Source organism: Topomyia yanbarensis, chromosome 3 (genome assembly GCF_030247195.1).
Source record: "Topomyia yanbarensis strain Yona2022 chromosome 3, ASM3024719v1, whole genome shotgun sequence".
Classification (NCBI taxonomy): domain Eukaryota; kingdom Metazoa; phylum Arthropoda; class Insecta; order Diptera; family Culicidae; genus Topomyia; species Topomyia yanbarensis.
Genome location: NC_080672.1, coordinates 56,527,369 through 56,545,284, shown reverse-complemented (window position 1 = coordinate 56,545,284; position 17,916 = coordinate 56,527,369). Strand labels below are relative to the sequence as shown.

General features: G+C 35.4%; 1 protein-coding gene across 2 annotated transcripts; it reads right to left on the bottom strand.

The window, feature by feature from the left end:
• Positions 1-815: 815 nt before the first annotated feature.
• LOC131692394 (cytosolic Fe-S cluster assembly factor NUBP1 homolog) lies at positions 816-2,011 on the bottom strand. 2 transcript variants are annotated; one of them, XM_058979411.1, is made up of 2 exons: positions 1,886-2,011; positions 816-1,828 (listed from the first exon to the last, which is right to left on the bottom strand). In XM_058979411.1, exon 2 carries the CDS (start codon positions 1,825-1,827, stop codon positions 868-870), a length of 960 nt encoding a protein of 319 aa, XP_058835394.1. In that variant the 5' UTR covers position 1,828; positions 1,886-2,011; the 3' UTR covers positions 816-867. The 2 variants fall into 2 exon arrangements, with proteins under 2 accessions (XP_058835394.1, XP_058835395.1); XM_058979412.1 differs by having other exon boundaries at positions 1,890-1,993.
• Positions 2,012-17,916: the final 15,905 nt, after the last annotated feature.

Genomic DNA, 17,916 nt, shown 5'->3' with positions numbered 1-17,916 from the left:
CACCAACTTGCTGTCAGTTAGACGATGTATCCAAACTATCACTGTCAGTTGTACGATGTATCAAGGAAAACGAACTGTCATTTGGCATGAGAACCAAGCGCCTGCGAGTGGAACACGAAACATTAAAATTCAACTTTTCAAAGTTAGGTCTTGTGCCTTTATGCCCAAATTGGTTAATCCATTTTTTCCTTTGGACAAAAGCCAGATTGCATACTCGCAAACGTTTGGATCTCATGCCAAAAGATTGTTCGTTTCCCTATGCTCGTTAGCGACCAGAACTTCTGTGCTCGACTAACCGGGACATCACTCGGTACCAGCCAGTTGCTTTAGGCGTCTTCTAGTCACTAGGTGACGTGACTGTGAGAATAGGGCCCCATGTTGTGTGAACTGTTCGGATTTAGTATCTTACTGGCGCCAATTTGGTGTTAGTTCTGATACATCGTCGAACTGACCGCAAGTTGGTTTCACTTACTAACTAGTGGAACACGAAATATTACAATCAAACTGTCGAAGATTTTGATCAGTAGTATCTTGCGCCGAATTTGAATTCAGATATGCGCTAAATACAAAGACGTAACACTATTTGTATTAGTAAAGTAAACAACTGTTCTCGAGTCAAGTCCCGCAGCCGCAGATCTGATTTAAACGGAAATTCATGCCGCTGTAATTTAAAAAAGTTTAAAAATATCGAAGTGAAATACTACGGTCATCAATATCTGCGCTTAAATTGACTTGAGTATTTGTGGAAATAATTTTAACATTCTACCATTATTTCGGAAGGTTTTAACACTTTTGAGTAGCAAGGAACACATGCGTACCTCCGACGTTTTCACTGTTTATTAAAGTACCAGAACATAACAAAATATCTTATTTCTCGAAAAAATCCTGTACCTTCTCCACGATTTGTCTTAAAGCAATCACCGTCGGACTCTTAGCATACTCCGTGATAAAATCCTTTCCCTCATCACAGCATTTGGTCAAACGTGGATCCAACGGTAGTTTGCCCAAATACGTCACCTCCATCTCCTGGCACATCTTTTCCGCTCCACCCGTTTTAGCTGGGAAAATATCAGACTCCGTCGTACATTTAGGACAAACGAAAACGGACATATTCTCCACCACTCCGATCACTGGAATGCCCATCTTCTTGCAAAAAGTAATCTCCTTTCGCACGTCCAACAGTGCCACTTCCTGTGGTGTCGTCACTAGAACCGCTCCCCAGCTCCCGTCGGTTTCTTTCAGATAGGTTGCTGCCGACAGGTGCTCATCCGACGTACCTGGCGGTGTATCCAGTACCAAATAGTCCAGCTGGCCCCAGTCCACCTCCGTCATAAACTGCCGAATCATTCCATTCTTTTTCGGTCCCCTCCAAATGATGGCATCATCGGGGCTGCCCAGAAGAAAACCGATAGACATCAGGCTGAGATTGTCCTCGATAAACACCGGCGACCAACCCGAACCGGACTGATGAACCTGTTCTCCAAGTACACCCAGAACGCGGGGTTGTGATGGTCCGCAAATATCAATGTCCAGCACGCCGTAATTCTTCTCCGGGTGTGATTGTGCCATGGCACGGCTCAACAGAGCCGTTACAGTACTCTTACCTACGCCACCCTTTCCGGACAGCACCAATATCTTGTTTCGCACTTCTTGTAGCTTCTCCTTCACTAGTGCTAACGAAGGATCAGGTCCTTTTGGCCCGGATGCGCAAATTTGCTGGTTGGGACAACCGGCACAAGCGGAAGCCTTTCCGGCATCGTTGCTCTGTGTGCCCGGACAGTGCTCGGGAGCATCCGACGGCTTATTAGCAACTTCGGTCGCACTCATGCTGCAATAATGGAGATGATTGCTTGATGTGTTAAAATGTTTAAAACTTAAAACTCACCTACAGGCTACCTTATTTGTTTATTTAAGAACTATTATAATCTGTAGTCGCCAATATTATTAACGATAATTTCACTACAATTCTCATTCATTAAATTCAAAAGCAGCTGATGTTTACGATTACGACTGTCACCGAATAGCTATAGTATTTTTCGCATGAGAGCTCAAGCGTCATTCATAACTGATGAGGGGCGGTTCAACTGGCATTTGGTAAATTATCCCAGTAAAGCTCAGCCGGAATTGAACTGGAATTCTGGCTGGTTCCAGTTCGTACACGGGCTCCAGTGACACAACCGATTCTAACTAGAATCGGTTGTGTCACTGGAGCCGGAGTACGAACTGGAACCAGCCAGAATTCCAGTTCAATTCCGGCTGAGCTTAACTGGGATGTTCTGTGTGTCTAGGGTAACCAACCAGATTCCGACCCTTTCATACATTGTCTCCTTTACTGGTAATTCCTCCGAATTCATTTGGAGTAAAAAAAAATCTTTGTATGCACCCCACATGCATGGAAACGATGAAACCGCATAGTAGTTCACCATACACCTCCAGCGAGTCGCAGCTGCGGTGAATAAAAATCTACACGGATATGAGAAACTATCAAAAGTTGAGCTCTTTTGAATCAATCCCGGGGTATCGTGGAAGAAGGTAAAATTAGGTAAACCGTGTTGAAGGTAGTTTCCCTTTAACAACGGCAAAAATCAACTCATTGATAGGTTTTTTATACTCAACCTTGAGTTAAATATACTTAAATTTAAGTTGAAACTACCTAATTTTGAGTAAACTTCAAACAACTCAAAAGTACCTATGGAAGATCCGGACTGAGTCGAATCTCTCTCTTTGTTTTTGACAACCCTAATAAGTGCGAAAGCGACGCAAAACTTATACTACCTAAATTTAAGTTAAAGGAACTAATTCTGTGGGTTGTTTTATTTTTCCGTGAATATGATCTACTTACAAGGGGCCCATATTGTTTTATGTTTCATGTTTCATGTTTCATGTTTCATGTTTCATGTTTCATGTTTCATGTTTCATGTTTCATGTTTTATGTTTTATGTTTTATGTTTTATGTTTTATGTTTTATGTTTTATGTTTTATGTTTTATGTTTTATGTTTTATGTTTTATGTTTTATGTTTTATGTTTTATGTTTTATGTTTTATGTTTTATGTTTTATGTTTTATGTTTTATGTTTTATGTTTTATGTTTTATGTTTTATGTTTTATGTTTTATGTTTTATGTTTTATGTTTTATGTTTTATGTTTTATGTTTTATGTTTTATGTTTTATGTTTTATGTTTTATGTTTTATGTTTTATGTTTTATGTTTTATGTTTTATGTTTTATGTTTTATGTTTTATGTTTTATGTTTTATGTTTTATGTTTTATGTTTTATGTTTTATGTTTTATGTTTTATGTTTTATGTTTTATGTTTTATGTTTTATGTTTTATGTTTTATGTTTTATGTTTTATGTTTTATGTTTTATGTTTTATGTTTTATGTTTTATGTTTTATGTTTTATGTTTTATGTTTTATGTTTTATGTTTTATGTTTTATGTTTTATGTTTTATGTTTTATGTTTTATGTTTTATGTTTTATGTTTTATGTTTTATGTTTTATGTTTTATGTTTTATGTTTTATGTTTTATGTTTTATGTTTTATGTTTTATGTTTTATGTTTTATGTTTTATGTTTTATGTTTTATGTTTTATGTTTTATGTTTTATGTTTTATGTTTTATGTTTTATGTTTTATGTTTTATGTTTTATGTTTTATGTTTTATGTTTTATGTTTTATGTTTTATGTTTTATGTTTTATGTTTTATGTTTTATGTTTTATGTTTTATGTTTTATGTTTTATGTTTTATGTTTTATGTTTTATGTTTTATGTTTTATGTTTTATGTTTTATGTTTTATGTTTTATGTTTTATGTTTTATGTTTTATGTTTTATGTTTTATGTTTTATGTTTTATGTTTTATGTTTTATGTTTTATGTTTTATGTTTTATGTTTTATGTTTTATGTTTTATGTTTTATGTTTTATGTTTTATGTTTTATGTTTTATGTTTTATGTTTTATGTTTTATGTTTTATGTTTTATGTTTTATGTTTTATGTTTTATGTTTTATGTTTTATGTTTTATGTTTTATGTTTTATGTTTTATGTTTTATGTTTTATGTTTTATGTTTTATGTTTTATGTTTTATGTTTTATGTTTTATGTTTTATGTTTTATGTTTTATGTTTTATGTTTTATGTTTTATGTTTTATGTTTTATGTTTTATGTTTTATGTTTTATGTTTTATGTTTTATGTTTTATGTTTTATGTTTTATGTTTTATGTTTTATGTTTTATGTTTTATGTTTTATGTTTTATGTTTTATGTTTTATGTTTTATGTTTTATGTTTTATGTTTTATGTTTTATGTTTTATGTTTTATGTTTTATGTTTTATGTTTTATGTTTTATGTTTTATGTTTTATGTTTTATGTTTTATGTTTTATGTTTTATGTTTTATGTTTTATGTTTTATGTTTTATGTTTTATGTTTTATGTTTTATGTTTTATGTTTTATGTTTTATGTTTTATGTTTTATGTTTTATGTTTTATGTTTTATGTTTTATGTTTTATGTTTTATGTTTTATGTTTTATGTTTTATGTTTTATGTTTTATGTTTTATGTTTTATGTTTTATGTTTTATGTTTTATGTTTTATGTTTTATGTTTTATGTTTTATGTTTTATGTTTTATGTTTTATGTTTTATGTTTTATGTTTTATGTTTTATGTTTTATGTTTTATGTTTTATGTTTTATGTTTTATGTTTTATGTTTTATGTTTTATGTTTTATGTTTTATGTTTTATGTTTTATGTTTTATGTTTTATGTTTTATGTTTTATGTTTTATGTTTTATGTTTTATGTTTTATGTTTTATGTTTTATGTTTTATGTTTTATGTTTTATGTTTTATGTTTTATGTTTTATGTTTTATGTTTTATGTTTTATGTTTTATGTTTTATGTTTTATGTTTTATGTTTTATGTTTTATGTTTTATGTTTTATGTTTTATGTTTTATGTTTTATGTTTTATGTTTTATGTTTTATGTTTTATGTTTTATGTTTTATGTTTTATGTTTTATGTTTTATGTTTTATGTTTTATGTTTTATGTTTTATGTTTTATGTTTTATGTTTTATGTTTTATGTTTTATGTTTTATGTTTTATGTTTTATGTTTTATGTTTTATGTTTTATGTTTTATGTTTTATGTTTTATGTTTTTGTTTTATGTTTTATGTTTTATGTTTTATGTTTTATGTTTTATGTTTTATGTTTTATGTTTTATGTTTTATGTTTTATGTTTTATGTTTTATGTTTTATGTTTTATGTTTTATGTTTTATGTTTTATGTTTTATGTTTTATGTTTTATGTTTTATGTTTTATGTTTTATGTTTTATGTTTTATGTTTTATGTTTTATGTTTTATGTTTTATGTTTTATGTTTTATGTTTTATGTTATTGGGCTGGATGTTGTTGGCTCGCAAGATAAAGAGAAAGAAAGGTGGGAACATTTGACGCTTTTGAGTGTATTAGTTTTATACTTGCAACATTAAGCATGGCGTCCGGGTCTAATTCTTGAAGTAAACATAAACATCCGACAGAGCATCCTGATTCTTTGGCGCACGATGAAAGTTGAGAAACGGCCGAGCTTCACTTCGGATCTACCGATTAGAACACTTAGGGACACTTTTTACCTCGAAAATACCGATTAAAATAATTATGACCGAACTGAAACAAAACTTATGGCAACGGAAAGGCCCCCTACGTCAGTTGTTTGTGCTTTTCTTCTTCTTGCTCTTATTTTTTCGGCTTCATCGAGGAAAAATGACAACCGAACTCACACATAGAAAAAAATGTGCACACCTGTATCCGTCTTGGTTGGCTCGAATCAAAACTCGACATAGATTTTTCATTAGGGCTTAAATCGCAAATGTAAACAAACTACGTTTTCGCTATTACGACATTATGCAACAAAAATACTACAAGATTGAGGTGAAAATTAGTTAAAATGGTTTTTAGTTCGATGTATAATTAAAGAAAACAAAACGGCGAAACATGCATTTTCTTCGAGATTTCGACTTAGGCCCTTCTTCTCATATGGAATATAAAGGCCAAACTTACATTTTTAGACAGAAGCTGGCGTACGGTTATTATTCACAAATAAAAGAATAAACGGCGGTTCTGTTATATAAATGATAAGCAATATCTACTATGATCATGTCTACTCGATAGTTGTTGCACATAAACATTCGAATATTTCGATATTTACATGAAATTTGAAGAAAAGATTCACGCGCCCTTTCTTTTACATTGGGTTTCTATGCGCCCATTTGCTGAGCCCTATTAAAAAGTATACTGTCAAGCTCGCCCATTTACCCAGCCCTACCCAGCAAGACAGAGTCAGTTTAGCCCATTTACCGCGCCCTTCTGAAAATTATGTACACGGTTTAGCCCTTCCGCAAATGGTGGTTACTGAAGGGCGAAATCACGACTGGGATGCAAATTGGGCGTAAGCATTTTTTTAGTTTCTACCCACTAAAAGCACATAGGAATTGAATTCTTTGTTATATTATCATAAGGTTTAACGAAAAATGCTTCCGGAAAAACACGGTCATAAAGTAATTTATACCTACAATGAGAACTACATTTAGAAAACCTTCGCCGAATATTGAAACTGATTTTTCTCCATTTGAGTACATTGCGACTTAGGCCCTAATGAAAGATCTGTGTCGAACTTGTCGAAAGTAAACAAAGTTCATTTCATATCGTCAACCTGGCGCCCAGGTGGTGAAATCGTTAGAATTTAACGGGGTGCTGGAGCGTTGCCAGAAAATTTTAATTTCCAGATTAAATTTTACTAAACTTCCCAGTTAAGCTCAGCCGGAATGCTGGCTGGTTCTAATTCGTATTCCGGCTCCGGTGAAACAACCGATTCAAGTTAGAATGTTTAAGGGGTACCATGTCGATGCGGCTTAGCCGCATAACCGAAGCGGCGCAAAGCCGCTGAGGATCCGCCGGGCGAGGTAGCCACCGACCCGCCGTCGGAAGCAAGCGAACCTGTGATCCACTCGTTTGCCCGGCTTACTCAAACATAGGGGCTATCCCTAGTTTAAGTCCGACTGAGCGGTAGTGAAGTCGAACAGCACGCGCCAAAGCGATGTGGCGTAGCCACATTGGGTGCTGGACACAAAATAAAATTGGCAACGCTAGCAAAATGTAAACAGAAATGAACACTCCGGATGAACCTATCGTCAGGAGTTTTGATTCGAGCCAATAATATGGACCCATACTGAATCCATTCAGGATTTCGAACCGGTTTCGGAATGGATTTGACGGATAGTTGGGATGGGTTGGTGTAGCGGCGCTAGTGTTTATCGTATATTAGTTCAAATGTTTACACACGTTTTTTAAATATTTTTGTACGATCATGGATGTCTGTTCTCTGTGGGCGCAATTTTTGCAATACATGAAAATCTGTTTTGAATGTTCGTTTCGTTATTCGAAAAATTCGCCATGAAAAATAACATGAAAAAGACTTCAGGGTAACCCAACATTAATAAGAGCTTAAATTCAACAACGTTTCAAATCAAGTAAAGTAAACAATTCGTATACGCAGCAATTCATAAAACGCATAAATCAAAAGCGAATTTGTAATAAAAATATCATTTCATTTCCCCTCTAATATCGAAAACAACAAAAAATCTCATTGCGGTTTCCTCCTAAAAAAATCCGGAGAAACCCAAAAACATGGCCAAGCGTAACAAACAGTGTGATAATCCTGTGGTAAATCCTGTTAAATTATTGGTTTCGCAACTAATCCCACGCAAAGAAAACAGAACAGGTAAATTGCAGGCAGTCGGGAAGAAAGATAATCGGCAACGCTCCCACAAATTTGAATAGCTTCCTTGTGGGTATTGTGTCATTTTTCATTTTTGGTTAGTGATTCTGTAAGAAAAATTGCAAGGTAAATAGCAATATTCTTCCGACTCCGTTGTGTGTGTGTTGTTAATCCTTGGATTGTGTGAAACTGGAAGCTTAAAATTCAATTAAAACCTTGAATGACAAACAATATCAAACGGCAGCTAGCCGCCCAGGAAAAGCTCTGTGAGAAGAAACAAGCAATCCCATATCCCATATTTTTCTCGCTAGAATCAGCTTGGATAATATACGAGACGAATTTAGCAGTTTTTGTTTTCATTTTCTGAGTACACTTTAAGTTACTCTGCTTTTTAATTTAAAGATTTTTCTATCCATTTTACTTACCTGAGCAATCAGTTTAATCAGTTATATTCAGTTTACTCGTCTATGGCTGTTTGTTGGTCTATCCAACTAAAACATTTTTTTTGGCGAGACAAGTTTATACAACTATTGTTTAAATTACACTTTTAGATAGATTGTAATGATGATTGAACCATCCCCCTGATAGGCAATAATAACGAAAGAAACTAAATTGTCACCTTTTGCTTCAATAATCAAGCATTACTATGTTTATACCCATGAAGAAATATGGTTAACATGACAATAATATAGTATAACATATGAAATTCCTCAATACAATGAGAACAATTAATATAATTGATTAATGATTTAATGGATTAGAAGGTAACGGCAATAAAACACTTGGTCTTCGTGCTGATATGACTTCCGCAAATTGGTAACTAATTTTGAATTCTACTCGCGAACTGTCAATGCTCAACCCTCATCCATAATTCAAACGCCATCATTCACTCAGACAAGACCATGCGTATTCCCAACGCGCATGAAATGCCCAGTGGATTAGTTTCTTATTTGGTCAAATAAATACTAAACAAACAAAGAAATTAGTTTGCTCAGACCAAAGAAATGTCAGCTCAATTGGCATCAACCGGCTAATACGTGTCCCCTTACAATGCCATCAAATCAAAGAACATTTAAAATTACATGCGACAAAATATGTACAATTCTGAATATATTAAAATGAAGACTGCTTAATTATATGCATTAAAATGAGATCAAAAACAAATAGTTGCATAACCATGATGGTTCATTTTCAAAGATAGCACTGTTGATGAATAACGTATAACAATAGGTGATAATGGACACGGACGAAAATAGCTGACCACCGCCATTATTAAAAACGTACACTGAAATACTAAGGTAAAGGAATGAAGTTATGAAACAATTTTAAAAATTAATTAACCACCTGTTCAGAAAGAATACTGCGATCCGTTTAGAAACATAAAATATCATTTGAGTTCGGTCCTTCTAGAACAAATTTGTAGAAACCAAGGAAGAAACTAGGTGCACAGCAAATTTGGTCAGCGGAGCTAAGGAGAAAAACCATGAAGTCGGAGAAAATCGGAATATGCTTGCAAAAATGACCTTCGGTATCGGGAGAATTACCGCCTGCGAGGAACTCTCAGCACCAGCTAGCAGATAAATAGGAAAGAGTAGAGCCAAGAAGTATAATAAACCCTGCGAAAGTGGTTGTAAAGAGATGTACATCATAGTCGATACCTCCGGATCGGTTCGTGTCTCAACAGGTGACAACCCTAATAAACATCTTATGATCCAAGAGCCTAACGACCTATTCAGGGTATAATCCGAACAATATGTGGAATCGTTGGATTATATGGGTTAAAGTTCGAGTATTTTTTTTATTAGGGAAGCAGCAGACCTGAGCAGGTCAGATATACCGAGAACAAGCAATAAAAAGCAGCGATGGAAAAAAAGCCAAACGATTTACACATAATAAAAAGAACAAGAGCACAATCTACCAAAGTCGTACCGTAAAACGGGGTATTTTTGATCACTGGGGTAACATTGATCAAAAGAGACTTTTTTCAGTAACGTACGATAAGATGATTACCTCCAATAAAATCATCGAAACAAAGAACAAACCATATTCTAAACATGTTCTGCATCTATCGATAACGATTATTTCGTCATGTAAAGGACTGTTTATGAACACAAATTCAAATTGAAAATTATACAACTCTCATACATCGTTCCAATCCGTTCAAACAATCCCTTGTATATTAATTAAATCAATCAACTTCAAGTGAGCTGATCACTTTTTTAGAAACCGTACATATTTTTGTCCAATAATCTATCTATCTATATCTATCTTTTATATATATGAAAGTCAATGTTTGTATGTATATGATTTATGGACTCCCAAACGGCTTAACCGATTGCCGTAAAAATTTATACTTAGTTGGCATTTGTTATGGAGCGTGTTTGTGTGCTATTGGTTGTGGATTATTTGCCCGCCAGATGGCGCTTCGGAACAAATTGTGTTTTCCTCCAATTTCATTGAAAGTCGAAGCAACGCGCGACGGGTATTAGCTAGTTTATTATAAAAATCCAACATTTTTGTTCTTAACTATTTAATTTCGACTATTTTCCAGGAAAAGTTCGATAAAAGTTAGCTGTATCCTTCTAGGCAATTTTGTTTTCTTTCGAAACGTCACAATATCGGGCCATGAAATCGCCTACAGATATGCAATTTAGACAACGTTTCGAGCGTTATCTCTCATTTTGATACACAAATTTTGCTGATCAAAGTTACTCCGAAAACAAAGAATGAAAATTTACAACAAAGTAATTTTATTTTCATAGTAAAACGAAATAAAATACATAATAATTTGAACATTTTCACAAAACTTTTGAAAAATTGATCAATGTTCCCCCATTTTACGGTACCTAACCAAAATGGATGAGAATTGCGAGATATAAGAGGTTTAGATTTAGTCGGTAGACTTAACTCCTACAAACCAATCCGTCACCACCACGAGTCAGCAGGCAGAGGTGTCTGTTGGAGATTTCTTCTCAATAACAGACATTAACTCAATCTGTCGAGCTGAGTCGAATAGTACACAAGACTCGGCCTTTCAGGCCTCAGCAAAAATTTCCACATCTTGAGGGTTTCAATATTTTTCTTCTATAAGAAACGTAAAAAAATCAGAATTAATAAACAACCGAAAGTTTAACAACCGTAATTCTGTCCTAATTTGTGTGAAATACTCATTATACCATTAGTTTTCTGTCAGACTTGCCTTATTGAGGCCATTGGGTTATTTGACGGCTATTAAACGACCACAGTTGCAATGTGTATATGTGTTCCAAATGAGAGTGGGAGCATGAAATTTTTTACTACACGCTAAATAAAAACAACCTACAGAATAAGTTTGTGCCGACAGAACCCCTCGTATTGGCAACGCTGCCGATCGCAGTCACGCTGCTCGACGCGGCGCAGCACCGGATGGTGGCACTGACGTACGAGAACGTCATTTGAGACAACGTGAAGGTGAAAAATCTGTACAGTCATTCGAAGAAGGACTACCACATGGTGAAGTATAATTTATCAGAAAGAAAAAAAAACTTATACTAATATTAATCTAGGTTTTATCGGTTCAGTTCTTCATCACAATTTATTAATAAAATATCCAGATCCAATCCACACGTGTGGGACAGTAACGACCTATTCCTTCCACTGGATTCTTACGGTCACCAAATTTGTAAGCATGCTTTATACTATATGTCACATGCAATCATTATTAATAAACTCTAATTATAGCTTAAAGCTGATTATACAAAAATTGAGTTTGCTGTTCCCACACTATCCCCACGAAGCTCTTTTAACTTAAATTTAGGTACTTTTGAGTTGTGCGTCGCTTTCGCACTTATTAGTGTTGTCAAAAACAAAACGAGAGATTCGACTCAGTCGAGGTCTTCCGTGCAGTAGGGTACTTTAGAGATATTTGGGATATACTAAAAATTAGGTAAATTCAACTTAAATTTAGGTAAATTAAACTCAAGGTTGAGTTATTATTTTTGCCGTAATTAAATGGAAACTACCTTCAACGCGGTTTACTTAATTTTACCACAGATAACAGACGTTTAGGCTAGAACAAAAATTCTTCAAAAACCTGTGTAAACTTTCAAATTGATAAACGTTGAAAATCCGTGTTTCACTATTGCCATCTGCGCAACTGTTTGCTACACTTGTTTGACAGCTGCACTCTAACTGCATTGTATTGATCACTGCGCCATCTACAAACGTTTGCCAAACGTGTTTCGGACATCTGATTTATTCGAAATTTCAGTAGCGGGTATTTACACACGATTCAAATCGAGCCTAAACGTCTGTTATCTGTGATTTTACCTTCCTGCACAAAACCCCGAGATTGGGTCAAAAGTACTCAATTTTAGGTAATTTTACGGTGGCGTGTAGATTTAGCCTCACTTTCCATAAGTTCCACCCGATGTAACATCAAAACCTTATGTGGTTTTTGTTTGAGGCGAAACTGAGTCAGTTCCTAACCCCAACTGTTGTCAAAATGTATGAACTGACAGCGATTGGGGTTAGAACCTGACTCAGTTTCAGGTTTAATCGAAATCGCCATTAATCGCCGCACTAACACAATCTCACGTGAATTACACGCTCATTAATAATAACTCAAAAGTGAGTAGCCAGCCACTCAATTTCATAAAAAGTGCACATAGTCAAAAGATGAGTTTTTGTTGTTTACTCAGTTTTGAGTTCGGGATGAAGATGTCAACTTTGAGTACTTTTTACTCAAAGGTAATATACGGGAAATTACCATTCCGTAAATCTAATAATACTAACAGAAAACTTCACTAACCTGAATCCATTGGCGTTATGGCTATGTCCAAAAATCTATTTCGAGATCTTTTCTCCACCTTCTTTCGTTCTGAACCGGAGCTCGTAGTAACGGCAGGAGCTACAAATAAAAATGAAAGAATATCATTTCAGTACATCAACTAAGCTTATAGAAACTTACCTTTCAGTTTCAGAATGTTTTCTCGCCGTTTCTTTGTACTGCTAGGTCTTTTTTAATTTTTGGTTAACGTCCCGTTCATGCACCTATACAAAGATTTTTTTCACCCAACAGCTTAAAAATTTAATGACTACACATGAGTTGAGTTACTTCTACTCAAATCGAAACTCATTTTTTGACATATTGCTTCTGCTTTTGAAATTGAGTGGAAGCAACTCAAATTTTGAGTAGTTTTGAATGAGCGTGTAGAACATGGGGGTTTGGTGTCCCTTAATCAAGAGCAAATGCCGTAATCAGAAAGTTTTTCTAAGGTTGCTCCAAAGCATGGACGAAAAAGATGGTTACTGGATCGGGATGCACAAAGGAAAATTGAGGCAAATCATTTCAGAGCTACTTGGAACGATTGTCCAAAAACCATAGAAACATGAAAGCTGTCGATTTCTGTCAGATCCTGGACCAGCAATGTTTCATAGCGTTACATGTGGCCGCACAAATTGAAGTGGGTGTTGCGCGGAATTTAATAGATGAGATTATGAGGGAATTAAGAGGTTTGTTCCAGTACATGGAAGTTGCTCCCTGTTGCTCCGAAGCAAAATATTCTTGCTCCTTTTCACTACGGTTTGCCACCAGAAGAAGAAAAAAGAGAAGAAGATAGTACAGGAACGATTTTCTCTCTGTTTGCTCCGGAGTACTGCCAGTTTCTCCTGGTACTGGAATAAACCTAAGATTACTCACAGTTCATTTACAACCACAGATGAAAAGTCAAACCAAAGGAGTTTGATTTGTTTTTATCACAAAATTCCTAATTTAACCGTTTTGTGCATCGCGAAATATTTTGTTTGAAACACGAAATAATCACCGCCTTTCTTATTTAACGGGAATAGAAAGGCACACACTTAGAAATATTCGCAGTATTCGGTAATTTTTTACCGAACTTTCAACAGCTGAACGTTCGGTAATCAGTTCGGTAATTTAACTAGTTACAGAGCGTTGGGTAATTAAGATTTTTTTGGATGTCAAAAACTACCGAATAGTTCGGTAATTTTATTAGAAATGTTACCGGACGTTTTCGGTACATTCATTGTTTTGAATTCAACTCAATTATTAAAAAATGGTTCGGATTTATTTATAAAAACAATGTATAACTTTTATACTTTTATTGTAGCTTGAATGACACTTCAATCGAAAAAATGGAAACCAGCTATTCGATAGTAGAAAGAACCTGGAAAATTTTTAACTGCGATCAATGAAAATCTATGCGCCGCAATGCATCGGAATGGCAGCGGTAGCGGATGTATAATGGATGGATTTCAACGGTTGCTATAGCTGGCGTTCCAATGCATTGCGTTTGAGCTAAAGAAATGTTTACCGTAAATTTCCTTAAAAGATAATCTTTTATTCACGGGCACGACCACAAAAGAATAAACAAAAAACTTTCTGCCAAACATTTCACAAAGTTACAAATGGCCGCGATCTGACAGTTAATTTTCATGAATAACCGAATGTACCAAAATTCGGTAATGAAGAGATAATTTTACCCTACGTTCGGTATTGTTATACCTGATAGGGGATAATGCGATATTACTGAATGAATTGTATTTTCAATAACAGATTTTGATAAAACCGTTTGTATATAACAAACTGTTCGGTAAAATTTGACGTATTTTCTGTCAAATAAATCAAGTTTACCGAAAACCGGTTATCTTTTGATCTTTACCGAAACTTTCTTCAAAAGATTTACCGAACTGCGAAATCTAATTTGAGTGTGCATATAGTGAAGAAAATTTAAGAAAAAATTCTAAACGCTTAAAAGGGACATTCATAAATTACGTATCACTTTAACATGTTTTTACCGAATATTTTTAATTACAATTCCTACGGTACTAGAAGATGGGTAGATAAAGAAATTTGTTATAATTTGTGATAAGGGTGGAGGAGAGAGTCAATTTTAGGAAATTTTAGCGCTACGTAATGTTCAACTTTTATCGAGTACCAGTGGCGTAGCCAGAAATTTGGTTTGGAGGGGGTTTTGACGAAAATCTTCGATTTTTCAAAAATGTTGGCGGGTCTATTGATGACATTTAATCTGTAGGCCGCGATCGACTAGGTACTACTGTGTTCTGCACTAATAGCGAAATGGGATGGTGTGAGCGGGCATGAGCGCTATAACCCTACCGTAGGCAGAACTAAATACCTGTCGCAGGTGTCAGTTATGTTGGGTGCCGGACTACGAGACAGGTTAGGTCAAGTTCAACGAGTAGTTCAAAAACACCACTTTACTAACAATCAAGCAGAAAAGGATGAGTTGAAAATTCGCAACTTCGAAACCGTAGCATTGGAAGAGCTTTGATAGACGGGGCAGAAGGTGTGGAAATGCGGGGATCGAGCGACGGCACAAGAGCTGGGCAAAATGTGCTAACGCGTGATCAAGTGGCAGGCGATCAGCGAAAGGATGTGTGTAGTGTGGATCAAAGGCCATTTCTTCGACTAGAGCATTATCAATGTACACTGACCTCACGAAACCGAGAAAGGTGCATTATATGCGCAGCTGGAGCATGTCTATGATAGCTGCGTATAGCGGAATGTTAAGCTCGTCATCGTTGACATAAACATTCTGATAGGCCGGGTCATTGTATAAACCGGTTATCGCACAGGATAGTCTGTAAACCTTATAAATAATGTGCAGAAATTCTCATGATTGATAAGTATATTATGACGAACACCTAAATAGCGAAGCAGTAGACGACAAGAGTATTGCAAGAATCAGCTTGGACACGCGTGCAGTCGACGACAGATTCCGGATCTACCTAAGATTCATGAAAAAATAGGACGGTTGAATCACTGGCAATGATCAACTGTCATGTGAGCTACTCAAACACAGAGTAGAGGAATTGGCTAGAGCACTCCACTGGGTGCTTTTGAAGATCTGGAAGGAGGAGATTTTACCGAAGTATATGATATAGGGAGTAGTATGTCCCATCTATGAAAATGGTGTTAAGCGGGAACTAATTACCGATTAATCACATTACTGAACTGCCCTTGTATGCAAAGGTGACGTAAATGCCAATGAGTATATTTTTGAGGAAATCAATTTTCAAATCTTGCATGGTGCGGGTAAAAGCATGCTTTCTCCACTTTGATTTTCGTATTTCAACAGGTTATTTTTAATTTTCATTTGAAGTCGTTTGCACTGAAAGATGCGAATTTTCATAGTGAACTTAAAAATACGAAAAAGTTAAATTTTACCAAAGTGGCGTTGAAGTCACTTTTGCATACTAGAATAGTAAACGTCATCTACAATTCTTTGTTGCCGCCTATCTTCAAGCAAGCTATTTGCAATAACATTCTTGAAAACTTTGCTGAAGACACTAAGTCTTGAACTAAATTTGATTGGAATTAGTAATGTATCCAACTGGAAAAATTAATCAACAAAATTATGCTGCTAAATACTAAACCTCCAAAAGCTGATGGTTTCCAAATTATGGAATCTTGGGGCCATTGAATTCGATTCCCAAATGTACACCATAAATAGCGAAAAACGTGAAAAATTTATTGCCAATCCTGGCTAGTGGAACTTTATATAAGTGATAACCCAAAAAAAAATCAAATGCGCATAAAAACCGATTCTGACCTGTTAGAGACAAGCGTAAAATGCCATTTTTCGTTAGTTTCTATATAGGCGTTTTCATTGAGCTATTTTGCTTGATATTTACATGATTTATCAACTATAGGATCCTCACTAAAATATTATTTACAAGATCCCATTCTCACAATTTACAAAAAGTCCCCATAACGTTTAAAACATTAGGTTCTCAATGTAATGAACAGATAATAAACTTTAAATTATTATTTAAATATTTAGTAAACTAGTCAGCATCAAACTTTTTTTTCTGCAATTGAAATATTTTGGTTTGGAGGGGGTTTTAACCCCCAAAACCCCCCCTTGGCTACGCCACTGTCGAGTACACCCTTTATCTGACAGTCCGCCGATCTTACTGCGACTGTACGGAATACAACAAAAGTCCTGTAGGGGATGATCGCCCACCAACCCGGAAGTTGATAAGCGGTTGGGGTGGACCGTCTCGCTCGGAACATATTTTATTATAAGCGTTCTGACAAGGGGAAAACATCGCAACGAACAGATGCCATAAGTTCCTTAGCTGGTATGTAACACAATAGGCGATAGAGGCCAAAGTCGCAGGGATATGGGTCGTGGGTGGGTGGGGTACCGATGATGATGATGATGATGTTGTTGAATAATTTTTTGATACATATCGGATATACGGTCGGAATCGTCGACCGGAAGCGGATATGAGCCAATCCTAGATTGGAGTGAAAATAGAGTTATCACAGCGTGAACTGATTGGGTCAGTAAGAGGTGATGTTGACCTATTCGGTGCGATGGGTGGGTTTCCCTTTGAAATAACTTCACGCTCAATATCTTCAAATTTACTGATTCTCCAAAGAAAGATTTAGTTTAGTTTCATTTTAAAACTTTCAAAACTTTTTTGTGCATATCGAGTAGTCTCTACACCCTTACGGTTATTTTTCCGATATCATCTTTAATCTTTAACATTTCACAATCAAGAATAAAACTGACATTAGTGTCTCTACTCGCCAAACCCGTACCTGCAAAAGTAGTTCGGACTGAACGAATCGGTTCTGATTATTCCCTCTCTAGCTTCTAATGTAACTCTGGCAAACCAATGTGGTTCAGTTCAGACCAACAACATTTTTACGGCGAGGGAGTGGTAAAAATCTCACCATCTCCAAACACGCTTTTAAGCCAGCAGCGGGAAAATAGAATCAGATAGTGAGGAACAGGGGAAAACAGATTGTAATGAAGACATCACTACCCGTAGCCTTAGCCGAGCAGGGATTTGCTATACTTTTAATAAGCTTCGCTCCTTTCTATACCTTACTATATATATACAGAACACCAACGCATTGCAGGGTTGGTCGCTGCTCAAGAATAGGAGGAACATCGGCGTCGGTCGGCCGACCCAAACAAGGGTGTGGATTTGTCGGTCTTCGTTGGTTGAAGGGAACGCGTGGTCTATCGTACGGTGCGATGGTTGGTTGGTTGCTGCGGCGGTTGTGTCAATTAATTATCAACAAGCAGATCATTTACACGTGTTAATGTGTTAATTAAGTGATAAAGGGACCAACGATAAATCAGTGTTTGCACTAACCCGAGGTGATCTTTGTGATA

Coding starts and splice junctions, on each gene's coding strand:
- LOC131692394 (XM_058979411.1), bottom strand. CDS start 1,827: ATGAGTGCGACCGAAGTTGCTAATAAGCCGTCGGATGCTCCCGAGCAC.